General features: G+C 41.3%; 1 protein-coding gene across 3 annotated transcripts; it reads left to right on the top strand.

Annotated features, from left to right (window-relative positions):
* Positions 1-2,603: 2,603 nt before the first annotated feature.
* GNG4 (G protein subunit gamma 4) lies at positions 2,604-16,954 on the top strand. 3 transcript variants are annotated; one of them, XM_064445740.1, is made up of 4 exons: positions 2,647-2,737; positions 6,473-6,579; positions 9,694-9,799; positions 16,792-16,954. In XM_064445740.1, exons 3-4 carry the CDS (start codon positions 9,704-9,706, stop codon positions 16,918-16,920), a joined length of 225 nt encoding a protein of 74 aa, XP_064301810.1. In that variant the 5' UTR covers positions 2,647-2,737; positions 6,473-6,579; positions 9,694-9,703; the 3' UTR covers positions 16,921-16,954. The 3 variants fall into 3 exon arrangements, with proteins under 3 accessions (XP_064301812.1, XP_064301810.1, XP_064301811.1); XM_064445741.1 differs by having other exon boundaries at positions 2,674-2,737; positions 6,502-6,579; XM_064445742.1 differs by lacking the exon at positions 6,473-6,579 and having other exon boundaries at positions 2,604-2,737.
* Positions 16,955-18,839: the final 1,885 nt, after the last annotated feature.

Raw genomic sequence — 18,839 nt, 5'->3', positions numbered from 1 at the left:
CTGGTTCTCATGTCTTACATATTTTAAAAATCATGAAGTGGGGAAGTTCAGTTCATGGACTGCATGATGTGGCTGTCAAACTGAATAGGGGGTATAAAATTGGAATTGGGAAGCCCTAGACATATCACTTTGCACATGTGTGCATGTGTCCTTCCTTCCCGTAGGATGTGTGGCTGCTATTTGGATGAAGTGATGACTCTCAAAGCAAAGATGTTTCCCTTCCTCCCAGCTGCCTCCTCTCTGAAAATCTGACTGAGCTACGGCAAGGCAGGAAAGCAGTTCCCCTCTGCATTCTTGGAGGGAAGGAAGAATAGCGAGATAGTCCCTTGTGGTAGGGAGAGGAGAAGGAGTCTCCAAACCGTAACTGAAAAATTGACATCTGCTGTTCAGCCAAACCCATGGCAAGGGACAGGAGAAACAAAGAAAAATCAGTAGAGAACTGTAATGGAACTGAATTAAATGATAAAATTTTCTGCAGGAAAAATGGTTTCTGTGACTAATAAATACACCTTTGAAAAATGAACTTTAAGTATTATCTTGGCATTTAAACTACATCTGGCTCTGGAGAGAGTTAAAAATGAGTTCCTTCATACTGAGCAAAAGCATCCCCTCCCTTCCAGGATTTCTTGTGTTTACTATGATTGCAGTATTTACTAAGCATTTTGTGCATAGAACTTCAAAGAGCAACAGGGCAAATATCACCTGCTTTGCTACTAGCAAACTTGTAGTTCACCTCTTAGTTTTTCTTAATGCTTTGTTTTGTTTAAAGCTGTATTGGCTTATTGGCTTATTTTTTTCTTGCATATGCACATAGAAGCACACTTCCAAATGCTGCTACTCTGTCACACACACAAAAAAAAGAGCCTTGCTTACCTTGAAAAAATATCCACTGGAACATTAGTTAGGCTGCTGGAGGTACAGACAGCACTGTTTTCTTTGCTACAGTAGTAAGTTATAAGCTACTGACAAATGACCTCCATGATAGTAAGAGGGGTAGACATTTACCTGCTGTAACTGCTCTGGAGTGGGGTCATAGAGACACTGATTTTGCATCTGGATTGCTGTAACAGGCTATGCTGTGTATTTCACAATTTGGGCAGGTCCCTTTTGAAAGAAGATTAACTGTGTGACTAGTCTGATTAGACTCTTACACTATCCTGGGCTACCCAGCAGAAAGAAGTTGAGTGAGAACATGATCTTTGTTTCTGTTTTGGGCTTTGAGCTAGCATTCTCAGAAAGTGAAAAAGAAATCCAGATTCTCTAACACAATTGAATATAGCCTATGTAAGCCTTGTCAGGGGTTAGTTCATGTAGATTTAAGGAACAGAAATTCATGCTAGCTGTTAATAGGCATTGCATTCAAAACCTGTAGGCCAACTCTGGTAGGAAACTTCTGGTTGTGGTGGAACATATAAGTTTGCAGATTAAAGAGAAAACTTGTTTATGTACAATGAAAATACATTTTAAAACAGCTATTTTGCCCCTTACATCTTAGCTTAAAGAATAAAATTGTTAGAATCCAGTGGTAGAAGTATTGTGTAAATCAGTGACAACTGTCAGATGATTCAAATAATCAAGCAACTGCTCTTTGTCTAATAGCATGTAAATCCTTTGATAAATAGAGCCTTTTGTAGAATGATGATGCAATTAAATGTGAATGAAACAGCAGCAGCCCTGGGCCAGTTAAGTTTCTGATCAGTTTCTGGAGCTCTACTTAAAGTAAGCTTATGAACTTATTTATATTCAGTAATGTTTTCCTTCTTACTGCTGCGTTTCCTTCTCACAAGCCACTACCCTAAAAGCCATTGACTCAGTTTTTGAAGAGGCTGCCCTTGTTCCAAAGCACCTTCTTCCCTGTTCTGTGTAAAAAATAGATGTGACTTGGAAATGCTTCTGCTCTATTAAGATGGAATGAAAGAAAGTGCTGATAGTGGGGTGAGAGAAAAGGGTGACAAATGTATGTCTTTCCAGAGGGAGCAGCCACCTTACTGGGGAACAAAATAAATTAGATTGTGCAGATGGTATTCCTGCTAATGCATTAATTATTGGCAGACTAATTTTTCAGTTAATGTTAATTGGCACTTTAACTGCTACTGACCTTTATGCTGGACTCTCAAATTTGTAATGGGGAAGTATATAAAAATCGATCTATAAAGCTGAAGCGTTTTACTGTGGCATACTAGCCTTGACAAGGTCACTCCTAGTGCTCCATTTTTCGCGGTGGGCTTTTAACTTCACCCTTCCTTTGCTGGGCCTGAGGAAGGGGCAGACAGCCCAACCAACCTGTGTCTCACAGGCTTTCCTCATTCGATGCATTAGAAACACCTGGCTGGCTGACTGATCCCTAGCGTTCGCCGCCATCGGAGAAGTAGGTGGCTGCAGCGGTAGAAAGACGGCGAGCGCTCGCCAGCACGCCGCTGCCCGGGACGGAGGCAGGCAGAGCCCGAAGGCGGGTCCGGGCGGGGTGCGGAGCCCTGCCTGCACCTCACGGTCACCTCAGGGCCCGGCCCGCTCCCCGCCTTGCGGGCGGCGGAGGGCTGCCAGCGGGTGGGGGCGCCGCCTCGGCCGCGGGGCGGGAGGCGCGAGGGCGGCGGCAGCCGTTGGCAGCCGTTGGCCGCCTCGCCTCGCCTCGCCCCGCCCGTCAGCGCCGGCCGCGCCATGTGCCGCCGCCGCCGGGCGCCGAGCCGGGCTGCCAGCAGCCTCCCTCGCTCCCTGCCGCCGCTGCCGCCCCCGCACGGTGAGTGCCCCGGCGCCGCCGGGCCAAACCCCGCCGCGGGGCGGAGGGGCGGGAGGGGGCGCCGGGTGGGGGGCAGGCGGGATGAGGGCAGGTGGAGCGGCGGCGGGGGCACACGCCGCGGGGCGGGGCGGCCGGTGGCGGCGCTTGGGCGCGGGGGTTTCTCCGTCGCGGCTCCGGTGTCCTGGGAAACCCGCGGCTTCCTCCGCTCGCCCGGGGCGCGACCGGCTGGCCTCGGCCGCCGCCAGCGCCGCGCCGGCAGCCCGGTTGGTCCCGTGGGCTGTCGGTAAACAACGCCGCGCCCTGCGGAGTTACCCTGTTACCCCCAAAAGTCGGCTTCGGCTCTGGCCGTCGTTGTCTTCGGTGGGGGAATCCCCCTGCTCCGACAACCTGCCTTGTGCCCAGGTACCCCTTCCCGCGGACGGGGGCGAGGGGTCTCCGCCCAGCCTGCTCACCCCTCTTCCTTCAGCCGCTGGTGTGAAGGCGCGGGGAAGGGGCGGCTTTTCCTGTCGACTGGTTCGCGCCGGTGGAGGGACAAATCCTACCGCCCGGCAGCTGCGGGCCGTGGTTGTTAGCGTGCGGTGCTGTAAACTGCTGCACAGCAAGACGGTTAAGGTAGCGCAGTGAGGCAGAAAACTGGAATAACAACTGGCAAACGGCTGTGTCCTGCAGGTAATAAAGTGCCAGGCTTCTCGGAGGCGTTTTCTCTACTTTTATATGTTACAATTCAGTTCAGCCATGTTTTAAACATTATTTAAGTAGAATAATTGAATTTCCCATCTATTTCTTTAAAATGCCACAACTATCTTTTAAAGTTAGCGGAAGAGATAAAAGAGTAGGTAGGTCTCATCCTTCTGGCTCAGACTTTCTGGATCTCTGATGGTTTGCTGGACTGTATGTGCCCATAAGCCCATAACCTGTATGCTGGTGATAAATATATTGCATAAAAAGATTGTCCTTGTGAAATGTCACATTGGTTCACCCACTGCCTCCTTAGATTTTTAAATGTTGAGAAGTGAGATGATGTTTTTCATTAAAAGATTTGGGCACAGTGGCAAGAATTTTTGGAACTCAATGGTTGGACTGGGTATAGTACCTATGTTAGATGAAAGCTGTTGAAGTTTGGCTCTTTTGCAGTTACGTGATGAGCAGTTGTTTTTTGAAGTCACCAGATTTATGGAATGAAAATTATATTCTCTTCTTATTGTGAGCAATAGTCTTGCCTTTAGTCTAATCATTTCTGCTCATACTACTGAGCTTCTCCTTAGTGGATGGAGTATAAAGTTGTAGTAATTTTCTATTATTTCTTCATGCAGCCATGGGATAGAGAAAGCAAAAGGATTCCTTAGCCTCCCTCTCTGTTTACAGAGCTATGCCAGGTGCGGTAAATCTTGGAGTGAGGTCACAGAGGCAGTTGTTCCTGTCCCCCTTGTGCCATGCATATGAACACGAAATTCCCTGTGTCATGTGGACAGTGATGCTAGCTTATCTAGTGCTCTTAGTATGGGGATGTTTCTTAAGTTTCTCATATCTTAATAGCAGCTTCCCCTGAAATTCCTTTAACACGCTAGTCCGGCATGAAACAGCTGTGAGGCTATAAATTTTGCTGTTTATATTCCTGTTGTGTTTGCAAGTGGCTAATTAAACATGGGGATCTTTCCACAATTTAGGCTGTGATTTGCAGGTCATTATTTAGGGATGATTCCCACTAATGTCACTGGGACTTAGTTGCTTGGTTGGGTTAACTTTTCTATGGTGCTGCGTGGTTCAAGAAGTACAGAGCTTGTGTGGAAGGTGTTCTTCAGAGTCGTGAACCCTGGGTTCTTCTGCCTACTAATTTCAGGTCCATCACTTTAGATTGCTGAAAGAAAATAGAAGGCAACAATTGGGTTTAGGGCTTTCTAGAATGAATTCTACAGGTCACTCTTTTGGTATGGTTTTTTAAGGTTGTACTTAGAAGCAGAGAGGCAAAAATTTGCAGTCCAGCTTTTCACCCCTGTTGCTTGTAGAAATCTGTACTGAAGAGCTTAAATTCTATTTTGCTTCTATATTACTAATTTTTTCAGACTTTTTCTGCATTTTACTAACAAGTGTTTATAAAGTTTGGTAAATGTAGGTTGCACGCCTTATCCCTTGCAAGGTAAAGCTGTACCTGCAAATATTTATGCAACTTCCTGGGTTATCATAAGTTGGCCTTTGAAGTGCTGTTGGGTACAAGCTAACCTATTCTAAAAACAAATAAGGAGAAGTTGCTCTTCATGAGCATTTTTATGAGCCCTGGAGGTTAAGATCTTTGGCACAAATGAGTTCACTGCACCCAGAAAAAAGAATGAAGTTCATGTGAGGTAAAAAACCTCAAAACCCCAGAAAATTCAGCTGGCTAGGAGGCTGTCGCTATGCAGCTTTCAGGAGCAATGCTTAGGAAACGGCTGACTAGCGTGGTGTGACAGTCAGCAGAAACTACTTGGCTGAAAAAGGCTGTGTAGCTGCTGTCACTGTTCTTTGTTAACGTGATCAGCGTTCCTCTTCTCTAAGAGTCACAGGGACTAGATTAATGAGCCCAGTGCCCTGCATAAAAATATGCTGGATAAATGAGCTCCTGTATAATCTAGGTCTGCTGGCATGTATTGAGAACATGTAGACGGCACATAGTCTGATTGCTAACATAGTTACTGTAACTACGGTGATTATCGGGACCTGTGTACGTGTGTATCAATCTAACTTAATAGGGGGCTGCTGGGAAAACAAACAGCAATGAACATTAGTTGAGCCCAGCTGGGTAATTTCTGGTTCAAGGCTGTTTAGGTAATTTAAAAGATAGGAAGAACTTATGCCTTTTGAGCATCAAAAGAACTGTGGCCAGCAGGTCAAGGGGGGTGATTCTGCCCCTCTGCTCCGCTCTGGTGAGGCCCCCCTGCAGCGCTGCATCCAGCTCTGGGGCCCTCAGCACAGGAGGGACATGGACCTGTTGGAGTGCGTCCAGAGGTGGCCACAAAAATGATCCGAGGGCTGGAGCACCCCTCCTGTGCAGACAGGCTAAAAGAGTTGGGGTTGTTCAGCCTGGAGAAGAGAAGGCTGGGGGGAGACCTTATTGTGGCCTTTCAGTGCTTAAAGGGGACCCCTAAGAAAGATGGGAGGCAAACTTTTTAGCAGGGCCTGTTGCAATTGGTCAAGGAGAAGTGGTTTTAAACTAAAAGGGAGTAGATTTAGGCTGGATATAAGGAAGAAATTTTTTATGATGAGTGTAGTGAAACACTGTCCTGGGTTCCCCAGAGAGGTGGTAGATGCCCCATCCCTGGAAACACTCAAGGTCAGGCTGGACGGGGCTCTGAGCAACCTGGTCTGGTTGAAGATGTCCCAGCTCACTCCAGGGGGGTTGGACTAGATGGCCTCTAAAGGTCCCTTCCCACCCTAAACCATTCTATGATTCTATGATCCTGTTAGGCTGCCCCCCAGATACAATACAAAGCTTCTTGTGCCATCCCAGGGGTCTAAAGGCCTCGAGAATACTCAACTTTAAAAGGAGCTGTCTTAGGAGAGAGGGTTGGAGCTGTTTGTCAGGCTGCAGCCTCAAAGGAACCACTGAGAGAGATCCCATAAGAGGGTGTTTGAAGGAGGAGGCTTCCTCACCTTCCAGGGGATGGTCGTTCAGGGAGACGGTGTGTAATAGACTCTCTTGTTATTAAAATTTTTCTCTCCAGAGCTTTATTTCTAAGTAACAATATTATTTCATTAAAGAATATTAAGGTTATTAAAGAATATCACAGGTCCTAAGGAGAACAGAACCAGCCCTCAGCCAAAGCTGAGCTACAAAGAGGACCAGTTCATCGCAGCCTGGTTTGAAAGTGAGTACAATTCTCATTGTCAACATGAATTCATGTGTAATAGGGCCTTAACTGATGTGCAAATATGTACTATATTTGTAGAGAGTGAGAGAAGGCAGAGGTATTTGTAGCTTGGTAAGTGAGAAGTGAAACAGGAGAAATCCCTCTTATAAAGTTCTGGAACCAGAACTGCCTGTGAGAAAAAAGAGATTAGATACTTAAATGGATGCTAAGCACTTCCAGAAATAAGGTAGTTAAATATTTAAGTGTGTGTAAAGGCCAGGGTAAGAGCAGGATTTGAAACAGAACAAATGTTTGTGCTTCAGAGTATAAACAAACCTCTTACTTGGGATAAGTGGAAATTTTCTCCAGTGTCTGAAACACCTAGTTCCAGACTTTTTTCTTTTTTAAAGTTCTTTTTATGAAACCTCTTACTCTGTTTTCTGATATAGTGAAATAGTTTACCAGAGAAGACATGTATTTTCTTTTTTTAGTTTGTCCCCATTTGCTGTTTCAGAATATAGGTAAGGACATACTATGTCTGTGGCATTGTTTTGTAAACATTTGGATTTTTTTTAAAGCATTTTTGTGCCTAATAGCCTTTTCAAAATTCCATTATGGTCTAAGTTCAATCTCTTATTCAGTAGATACTTTACAACTAGCTGGAAGAACTGGAAACAGTGTTCTCGCCGACTTCAAAGCAGCCAGTGACAGGTCAAATTGTCTAGCTCTAACGTTTATCACTTTTACGGTTTGAGTGAATGAATTGTCAGAAAACCTTGGGAGATCTGGAATTCTCTGGACTGTTCATGGAGTTTCAGTTGCTTAACTCAATTTAAATGTATTATTCAGAATTAAATTTCTAATTTGCCTTTGGACTTGGGCTGTGGCAGATGTAGAAATTGCCCTGTGACTTCATTTAGCTTTGACTTTTTTGGCTCTGTCGTCATTAGTAGTCTAGCTGTGGAGATGGTAACAAAATTTAAATTATTCATACTTGTGGGGATATCATTCTGTAAACAAAGATAAGTATGTTTATTCTTATCTTTATGGATAGGTCAAGACTGAAAAGCTAGGGAGTTGAGTCGAACAAAAAGTCCAGAGATGAGCTGTAATTCAGAACTCTGGCTCTTGTGAAGGTCTCGTATCCTTTCCACTTGTCCACTGCAAGTCAAAACACATCTGAAAAGTGTTTGGAGGCTGTTGGTTGGTTGTGGGGTTCTGTACCATACAGAGCATTTTTATGCAAAGCCAGTTCCCCTGCATGTCTTTAATCATGTGCCTTGTGAGGAATATGAGTTAAAAGATTGTAAACAAAGACCAAGACAAAAAAAGAAGCAGCTACTGTGTTCTGACATGATCTTAATTCATCAGAGTGTGTGCAAGGGGGAGACTTGTGTTCCATTCAAATGACACACATGTACAGAAAACCTGTTCATCTTGGCATATGTTAAACCTCTTGTTTTATTTGGCACAATTAATATATTTTAAGGTAGCATTTTTCCTGCCTAGTCTTATAAAAGTGCTGAAAAATATTATTTTGCTTCTTCAAATTATTGTTGAGCATGGTTCACCATTGTATTTGTATTCCACTATGCCATTTTCCAGCACAGGTTACTGGTTTTAGAAAGAAGAAACATCTATCTTTGCCTTGTCTTTGAGCATCTGTGTTTTGTGAAATCGAAGCAGTTAAAATGTTATTTCTCTATTCTTTTTGTGCTCTGGATTCTGTACTTCTATTAACTCTAACATGCGTAAGACATTGTATGTATAATTTGTTTTAAAAGGGTGTTTCCTGTGTCCTACTTTATTTCCTGTTTGTATCTCATACCCCCATGACTGGATCAGGTAAGCTATTGAGGTTCAAGAAGGGAAGTCTGTGTAGTTCTAGGTTTTCACTTCTTGTCCAGAAATAGGCCGGAAGTATTCATTTTGAAAGACCTGAGCCTAAAACTCCTCTAGCAGCAATAAAAAATGCCTCCTTTTGTGTGTTTTATCCTGCATCCCAGCTGCTTCTCACACCCTGGCTTTGCATTGCCTAACTTTGTATTGGTTTATAACACTCCTTGCTAGACTAATCTTGCTGGCATTTGGGGTATACCATATATACAGGACCATAGGCGAGTGTTTTGGCTGATCGAAACCTCAGCACCTAGACTTAGTAGTATAACTAGTCCAGGACCTCTCTAGGTCATCTGTATCTTATCTTTCTTTCCATATGGGCTGAGCTCAACTTCCACTGACTTCAAAATAGTAACTCTTACTTGTGCTGGACTGGTGCTGCATACTGGTGTCACCGTGACGTCTCCTAACATGCAGACCACCTAGGGCATATATGTTGTAAGTTTATTCAAGGTTCAAATGTAGTAATCTTGACTAATCTGGTCACAGTGCTGAGGACTGCATGATAACAAGTTGACTTACCCTCAAGCTCTCAGGGAGCAGCAATGCAAGAAAACAAAACACTGACATACCTTAATTAGATGTCCCTTCCCAAGAGCTGCAGATCTCTTAAAACATAATGTGTTTCTATACTGCATAGTATACTATACTGGTGTGTACTCATCTTTAGACATCACTGGGGATGTGTAAGCAAAAAGTGGGAAACCACTGCATTACTACTTCTTAATCTGTTACTTCATTTCTAAACTCCCTAAATCTATAGTCAGAATTTTGGCTCATTGTCTTAAAGTTTCTCTCTTTCTGATGCTTGGTGAGAGCAGTCTGGCATTCGTTTCCATTGCACACATTTCTGAACTTGTTTTCATGTGTTAACTGGTGTATAGAGCCATCCTGTGTAATGGCTGCAAGGTCTCTTTGTGAAACAGCTGTTCTGCATTGGTAATCTGAACCAGGGCAACCATTTCTATGCTCAAATAATGCCATGTGCTCTGCGTTTGTACGTTGTTTGCAGAATTCAGACTGAATACTGGCAGTTGAGGACACAAATATGTAGTGCAACAAGGTGCTATTGAACAAGAGAATAGAAATGTGTTTGGTTTGTATTTGTGACCTACAGCCTGGCAGTGTCAATGTGGTGGGTGAGGGTTGGTTAGATTCCAGATAACGGTCTTCTCACCAATTGCTCTGTTTGCTACCTGTACTTTTAAATTGTGTCAACTTTGTCTCTTCTAGGAAAAACAAAATGAAGGAATTGGTGTCAAACAGTACAACCAATATATCTCAAGCCAGGAAAGCTGTGGAACAATTAAAAATGGAAGCATACATGGATAGGATGAAGGTAAATGTAGACTTGTTGATATTTTGAATCCACTCGCTAGTTTGCGGTACAGCCTCCCTTTAATATTGCAGAAAGACTCGATCAGCTGAAGTCAGAATTCTGTGTTGAGCTATAAACTGGTATTCAGTACTGTGAATTAGTTACATACTAACTCCTTGGCTCTAGCAAAGTGATTTTCAAAGACTGGCTTCTAGTCTGCCTGTTACATCTGTCAAAAGGGGTATTTTGTGAAATATGTAAGATCAGCTGGCACATGCACTTCAGGTGCTCTTCTTTGTCACCTGTAGCTGAATGTAAGTGCAGCTCAGGTTTCTTGGTGTAGGGTAAGCTGTCCTGTAAGAACTGGAATAAGTCTTTAAGAGATTGCAATACTTTTCAATAATGATGAGACGAGTTGAATGGCTTTTATTTGTTTTAGCACAGACAGCATTGCACAAAAAATGTATGATTGCAGTGCTCAGTTACGATTCTTCACACTTGATAGCCCGTTGTATGTGAAGATTTTGTTTTATCACGCCTCTAAATATATGTGGGTTAAATGTTTTAACTAAAGGCACTAAGAAAGAGAGGTTCTCAACACTTTTAACCAGAAAAGCCTGTGGGGTTATTCTTCCCTGTCATTCTGCCTTCCACTATGCTAAAATTTTGTGACTAAATCAAGCACCTAGAAACTAGTAATGTCACAGAAAGTTTTAAGAAAACAGCGCTCATCTCTTGCACACTCTCTCCGCCTCTGAAAATAGGGAATAATTATTTGGATGAAAAATCTAGCTTCTACAATTAAGAAAAGTTTAGAGATGGAAAGACTAGAAAAAGGAGTGCATTTAAATAATCAGTTTTTCTGCAAACAGCTGTACAAACTGTAACTGTTTGTAACTGAGGTTACAAACTCAGTAAGACAGTTTAGAAATGTTGTACATTAAATTCTTCATGTAGTCTTAACTCAGTCTGTCCATCTATCCATCCTGCATGGGGAAATCCTGCATGCAGTCAGCATGGGGACAATAGTATATAATTACAATTTAAAAATAGTATCAGATTATAAACTCACTGATTAGAAATATAGTATTTATAATTCAGAAATAATAGTGCAATTCACGAGTAGTTAATCTTGCTTATATGAAAACAAATTTCAGTTGTTTCATTTTGTTGCAGTTTACAGCAATGTCTTGTAAGAGCACTGAATTTGCAAAACTGTAGTTTCCATCCTGTATAGTGTTTTGACAAATTCATCATGTAGTCGATGCCTGTTCACAGGGACAGGTATTTCTGTTTCCTTCAGTAAGGGAAGGTCTGCCTTTTCAGTGTTCGGTGGGGTTACTCCCCCTATTCAGGTCATATTGCAGCTGCATGAACAGCAGAACTGACAAGAAGGAGTGGGTGTGCATGGGCAGCAGAGGAAGGGGTTGGAAAAGTATGAGCCAGATTACTGGAATTTGAAATTGTTGATACTTAGTAGATTGTCTTAAACTTGCTTTTATAGAGTCAGTGATAACTGTCACATACCACATCGTTAGCTCAGTTATGCAGGCAGCTTGATTAGTTAAATGTATAAAGTTCTTAACCTATGTCTTTCTTACATATGTAATTATTTTTAGTTAGTTTAATTAAAAAGAACACAGTTATTAGCAACTGTGGCAGACCTAAAAATCAGATTGCTTGAAAGTGCAATTATTTCACCTTTCAAAACAGCTTGGGACCAAAAGGACACCAAAGAGAATCTGATGTGTTTCAGTATTCTGAGGGTTACTGTACAAACATAAACCAGATGTCTTAATTGTTCAAAGAAAATCTAGAAATTATAGGAGGAATTGTGAGAACAGACTGGTTGGCTTTTTATTCCCTCAAGATCTGCCTTGCCTTTTAATCTTGGAAACAGTTAAGTGTGTGTTTCAGTGTAGCCAGATTTTACCAAGAGACTTTCCAGTGGTTTCAGTGGGAGCTTTTGAGTTCCCAGATCATAACTGTAAAGGTAGAGAAATGAACTTACGTCCTTTTTTTTCTGGTGTTTTGCATGTGCTTGAACTAGTTAGACATTTAACAAAAGGTCAGTGCTTTCCAAATAATTTAATTAAACACTGTTTTGCAAGTAGCTATAAGCAAGCAGTTATTCCCATTATAGACAAGACCACATTGTTAACATTAAAAAGGAAATTTTCAAGGTGCCTGCATTGCTGACTAAGGTAATCAGAAGTTCCAGCTCACTTTTTTACTACAAAGCCATTTTGTTTCCTGTGCATAGTTGCTGCTGTAACCAGCAAGAGTTAGGCCTGCTCAGTTAAAATCTTGTAGTTAGAAGTATGATGATAGTTGCCCATTCACTGCTGTGTTCTGGATTTTTCAACTGATTCAAAAATCAAGTCCCATAACCAGTCAGAGCAGCAAGCAATGCAGTGTTTTGAGGTTCCACAAAGACAACTTGCTGTTGAGGTGTAAAAGAAACAGGACAACTTAAAAGGGGAGGATGAAGTTATTGGTGTATTGATCCGTTGTTGGAAGGAGTATGACTGTGGTGGGTTTTTGTGAACTGTAAGAATCCCAGAAGAATCATAAATTGAACCTGCCTTACTTCCCTGCAGAAGGAATGGCTAGAATTATAATGGAGAAGTCAGCAGAAAGCAGGAGGCGCTGGTTTCAAGCTAGGAAACATAAAAAATGAAATCAGACAAACAGTAGCCTCATGACGTATAGAATAATGTGTCTTCCAAAGATGTTAGCAGTAAAGTAGAGAAAGCAAAGATAATATTGGTGCTTTTTTCACAGTTGTCCCCAGAATAAAGCACTATTTAACCTTCTCTTTGCAAGCAGGAAAGCAAGGGGTGCTCTGACATTTAAGAATCGTGGTGTATCAGTTATTATTCCATTTTCTTTTTTCTTAAGAAGGTAGAAAATATTCCTAAGTGGTTCTGAATAGTGTTGGGAGGTAAGAAGTGGGACTGCCAATAAATATGTGTGAATCTCTTTGTTTTAGATGTAAAGGATAAGCAGAGTGGGTGTCATAGCAAGGATGGTAATTAGTCACAATCTATGACAAGACAGATGACACAGTAATTGCAGCATTTTGCCCTGTCATTGAAGGTTATAATTATTAGCGCAGCTAACAGGATTATATTCTAACTTTAGCTGTTTTTATCACCTCTGTTGTTCTGAAACATAATGGCAAAATTCCACAGTTGTCCTGAGACTAATTCTTTAAAGCATTGGGGTTGCGTGTTTTGTTGGTTTTTTTCATTTTGGTAATTTGACAACCAGACGAATTTTTCACTACACAGAATAAAAGTAATTGTATAAAATGTAAGACCGGCGTGATACATATACACTCTATCACCTCTATCTATGGGCTTTAAAAGATTAAAAAAAAAGAAATGTTAACTTTGTGTTAGAATTCATCAATCAAACAAGTCTGGTTTTTTTTTCTTTAGCTGCTTCTGCAATATGTATGAATTACTTTGAATCTGCAGACCAAGCTGTCTTGCGTAGGAGAGCTGACATGATAAATGTGTTAACTTCATTTGAATATTCAAATTACACATGTTTATTTTAATTCTTGATAAAAGCTATTCTGAAACTGTCCGGCAGCATTCAGCTACAAATAAACCTAAAAGTGAATAAAAGCTGTAATGGGGCGGTCTTCATTTAACTTCCTCCATGACACAAACTGGATGATCAGCATGTTACTCTGTAGTAACAAACCACAGTATTGGCTGTTAGGCGACCTCTGCATGCTGACCTTTCTGCTTGTAGCCCTGATGCAATGCTCAATGCGGGGGGCTTCCGCCGCTGTTGTTCTGAATAACAACACTGAGCAGGAAGCTTGCTGGAAGCAATGTTGTATTTTGCCCTTTTTTTGGCCACAGTTCTGACTTCGCCAATGCTGCTCACAGCCACAGGAACCAATGTTTTCAGTGCTACTGGAATGTCATCAGCACCTTAACTCCCCATAGTAAATGGTTACTATTCCTCTGCACAAGCCTAAGCTACTCCAGTTTAAGTGAAGAAAGGGCCATAATTCAGTTTTGTAACCCCAATGGGGGGCTTCCTCCTCCCCAGACTTTTAATTTTTTTTAAAAGATGAAAATACATGGCCTAGTACAGCCTGGGAAGTTTGACAATGTGCCGAAATGTGATCATGTTCCTCGGTTCCTAGTTGCAGGTTTGTTTTCTACTAAATTGTACTATGAATTATGGTTTGTCCAGAAGCAAACTAATTTGTGAATTAAACACTGTGACATTGAATAAAGTGCTTGATCTGTTCATGATGTTTGGCATTCCTGCCAGCACGCTGGAGGACAAGTTAGATACAAAAATTTGTGTTGTGCTTTTGCTAGTGAATATCCTTTTCATTGTTATATGATGTCAAAGCACAGTAATGGGTAGAGAAACAGAAAATTATATTACTGGGTTTATCGCTGCTAAGAGTAATGATTGAAATTGTACTTTTCTTCCATCGAATGAAAAGCAGTGTACTTGGTCTGATGCCACTTATCCGTATGTGGAACAAACAAGGTAGTTATGGGAAGGTCGGGTCTGTTTGAGTGCAGCGTTGGTTCTCTGCTCCTGTAGGGTCAGTCTACTTAAAAAGATTGTTGGTTTCATGAATAAAATAACTTATTCAGTAGCTTAATAATTGAAGACAAAATGTGCTGGGCATCTTTAATAAACCCTGTCTTTGGGACCCAGAGAATTAGACTAGCTCTCCATTAGGTTTTATGGCAGTAACATTTGTTATGACATAGCACTGAAAATGTCACTGAGCTTTTCGTGGGCACCTGTGGCTCTGAGCTTGACTTGCTTGGTTTGAACACAAGAGTTCAGGACCAGCTAATAAATTAGTTAGAGCATAGAACTGCTTTGATTTGAGACATGCAGCTGAGTTTGAAGGACAATAGAAAAGTGAAAATGTGTACGTTAAATAATTATGAATGTACTGGTGATTGCCATTAATTGAAAATACTTGTCCAGAATGCTGTGGTGGTACATTCATCCTGACATTACCGGAAACATGCTAACCTCCTTTTCAGTGGATGCATTCTATGCTAGCTTATACTTTGCTGAGGTACAGCATCAGTCATTAACAGAGAAAAGTGTGTTTGATGTCTTTTGATCTTTCTTGGGCTTGATAGGAATTTTGTAGTCCATGTCCATTGTGCCTCTCTTTGGAGATTCTGCTTTTTAAAGATTCACAAGTAAATTTAAATGAAATTTGGGAATATGGTAGGATTCCTAAGTTTTCTGTTTGTCTATTACAGTTCTACCTCTCTGTTCGAGACAGTGCCCTCACACGCCAAGCCTCATTCTTTTGTCATTGTTTAGCAAGTTGCTAATTGAACTATGTCTGAAAATAATTACAATCCTTTCTTTTTACTTTGAAGTCCATCATATTCCACACATATTTTGTTTGACCTCCTTCTCTTTTGGGAAGCACTGGTCCTTCTGAATATCTCTGATCTGCTCAGTCCAGTGCTCAGTCTTCTGCTTGGCGTTGGCCCAGCAATCTGTTGTTCACATGTGATGTCTCTGCCCACACTTTTGTCTTACAGGCCGATTCAAAGGCAAACTAAGTTTAAGTAATCTGAACACCCAAACACCATTGCTTCCTCTGCTAGCAGGCTAGTCTATACTGGGATGCCAACCATAGGTACTTTATGGGTTTAAGCATCCTACAAAGGCATGTTTTAGTGGATATTTAAAACATAAAATGTCAGTTATTTTCTTCCAGAAGTGTATTTAAATTTCATGTGAATCCTGATCCAACATCCATTGACTTCATAGGTCTAATCTGAAGCCTACTACAGGCTGGACGTGTGCCAAAGCAAGCAGGGTGTGGGGATGCTAAAGCCAACAGTGATGACACACCTGCTAGGAAAACAGCAGAAATCTGAGTTTTGTTTTTTTTTTTCCACTTCACTATAGTTGTGCAAACACACTGACCTCAGTGTTTGACTCAGGAGAAGCTCTCAGGGTGCTCAGAGAAAAGGCTTTTTTGTAAAGACTTCCTATCTCATTTTCTCAACTCTGTCATAATATTAATAATGATTAAACAAAGCAAAGACATACAGATACTTGTAAATATCTTGCTAATGGTGCAGAACAAAAATATTTCATATATACATTCTAAATTCTTGAAAAAATAAATGAGCCACAGTGGCCTAATGTCACCAGTATTCTTATGGCACAAGGCTGGTTTCAGCTACAGCTGAAAGGGTTTAATATTTAATTTTTCATTTCATGCAAAATATCCTGTATGCTAACACACTTGTAGGACTTTTCACTAAGCATAAACAAACGTTCTGAATTTGGAGACTATAGAATTGTTTGTTTTAGAAGTATAAAAATATTAAGGTAATGCTCAAGTTTAAATTAATGCAATGAATAAAGTACTACTTATAACAACATACTAAGCAGAAGGTACTAGTCTGACTTCATTGAAAAGGGCAGTATTTAGCTTAAATGAGAGCTATGACACACGATGATCAAGTTTTGCTCCTGATTTATTTTCTCTTTTTAATCCCACGGTCATGTGCCTAAAGAACTGTTTGTTTTGCATCCAGAGGAGCACAGGGTAGAGAGAGCGTGTAAGTGTAAGGTGGAAGACCTTAGAGCCTTGCTGCTCTAATGACTGGAAATAGGCACTGAAGCAGGCAGCCTCAGCGGAAACACGCTTCAGGGAGAGTCCCTATTGCTTATGGGCCATTAGCACATGCATGTTTTTAATGAGTATATGCTCCTGACCTTCCTTCTGATGGAGAGGAACAGCTGAACACGAATCATATAAACTGATACCATTTCATGTCACTATGTTAAATAATATGTATGTAAGGTTACTAGGCCTAGTAAGAGTAAGTTCAGTGTTTGGTCTCTGGTTTATCCTTTAAATTACTAATCTACTCCTATTTTGTGATAGATTATCATATGTTGTGTGAAGAATATTGGTGCAATGCGGATTGGTTCAGAATCAAGTATTACAGTAGTTCTCTCTTCTCTTCTATTAGGTATCCAAGGCTGCAGCAGATTTATTGGCATATTGTGATGCTCATATTGGAGAAGATCCCCTTATTATTCCAGTGCCTGCATCCGAAAATCCCTTTAGGGAGAAGAAACTCTTTTGTACTATCCTTTGAGTCAGTTTTCCATTAAAAATGTCTTCTGCTACAATTTGGTATCAATGTTGCATGCTTTTAGTTTTAGCTTTTTTTTCTTCAGATGTCAATACTTAGCCTATAAGTACAATATTTTTAGGAGGTAGTGCATTTTCTGGTAAAAAGAAAAATTTTAGAAGTCCTAAAAAATGCAAGATAATCCTTATCTTTCAGACCAATGTACAACTTTAATTTCAGTTCTTCATAAAGATTCTTTTGGTCTTAATGAGAGTATTGATTACAGTATCAAATTGTAGATGTCGTCTTTCCTGTGCAGGTGCCAGAGCAGGGGCACAGGCTGCCCAGGGAGGCTGTGGAGTCCCTTCCCTGGAGACATTCAAACTCTGCCTGGATGCGTTCCTGTGCCCCCTGCTCTGGGTGTGCCTGCTCAAGCACGTGGGTGGGACAGGATGTTCTCTAGAGGTCCATTCCAACCCCCACCATTCTGTGAATCTGTGTCCAGTTTTGGGCCCCCCAGTTTAAGAAGGACAGGGAACTGCTTGAGCAAGCCCAGCGAAGAGCTACCAAAGATGATCAGGGAACTGGAGCATCTTCCGTATGAGGAAAGGCTGAGACCTGGGTTTGTTCAGCCTGGAGAAGAGAAGACTGAGGGGGGATCTCATCAATGCCTATAAATATCTAAAGGGAGGGTGTCAGGACGATGGGACTAGGCTCTTTTCAATAGTGCCCAGTGACAGGACAGGGGGCGATGGGCACAAGTTTGGAACGCGGGAAGTTCCACCTAAAAATGAGAAAAACTTAGCTGTGATGTCTTTGTCAGTCATAGATTTTTCTGAGACCTAAATGAGTCATACCAATTCTGAAGCTATTTTTAACATTCTTATTTTCTTTGGAAGATGAATTTAATTCATTTGCTTTTAAAAATTTTTATCTAACGAGAGTAGTGTGACCTTTCCTCAAGTAGCACTATTTAGGAAAAAAATGGCAGTGATTTACGATGTTTGGAACGACCAGTCTTATACAGTAAGTGATGTTTATAAATATGTTTTGTGAAGACTGTAATAAACTTGACTATAAAACCAATCTTAGTAAAGCAGCATTGTAACTACAAGCAAAATGAAGATGTATAGTTACGCACCAGGACTGCATCAATAAAACTGTAGAAAAACGTGGCTGCTTCTATCTTATTTTGAATGATAATGATTTAAATTATTTTAGAAAGTAAACTGAACTGTAATATATCAGCTGTTCCTGAGGGTCTTAGTGGAGGGTGTAAATCTGCACTGGTCAGTGCAGGGAGGGGGATTACACTTCCTGAGCAGCTCTCTATGTGCTTTTGCTCATGAGAGCAAGACTTTATGGGGATGGAGAGAAACGGTAAATGAACGTTGTTCTGGAATATGCATCAAGACCACTGGGCCATCGATGGCCACTAAGTTTGTATATTTTGAAGCCACAAATTAGTCACAAACAAGTTATCAGCAAGTAATTTGTAGAGGTTCTGGGAGGTTTTTTGTTTTGAGCTTGTTTAAAGTGCAGTGAGAGGAAAAGAATGAGGTATGGAATGACTGATCTGTCGTCTTCATTAAGTAAAATCAAGCTCAGTCAAGGCATCTGATGGAAATAACTTACATTATTGACTTTTTTAATTCTTCAAAAAAAAGTTAACACTCCTCTCTGGTCTGATATATGTGTTATATATATACAGATATATATGATTTTTCACTGCAGTACATTATATGTGGAGTGTGTCAGTAAAATGGAAATGTCACTCCTCGGAAACGCCAGTCAAGTCAGCCCCACAGGTAAGGGGGGAGGCAGTTTCCTTGGAGAGTTGCACTAGTCTGATTGGATTGAGGCTCTGAACAGCCACCCATAACAGAGGGTGCTTCCTCTGCACAAACTTGTATTCCATAAGCATCTTTGATAGCTGTAAGGCA

This window comes from Phalacrocorax carbo, chromosome 3, assembly GCF_963921805.1.
Source record: "Phalacrocorax carbo chromosome 3, bPhaCar2.1, whole genome shotgun sequence".
Lineage (NCBI taxonomy): Eukaryota > Metazoa > Chordata > Aves > Suliformes > Phalacrocoracidae > Phalacrocorax > Phalacrocorax carbo.
This window is presented reverse-complemented; position numbering and strand designations above follow the sequence as displayed.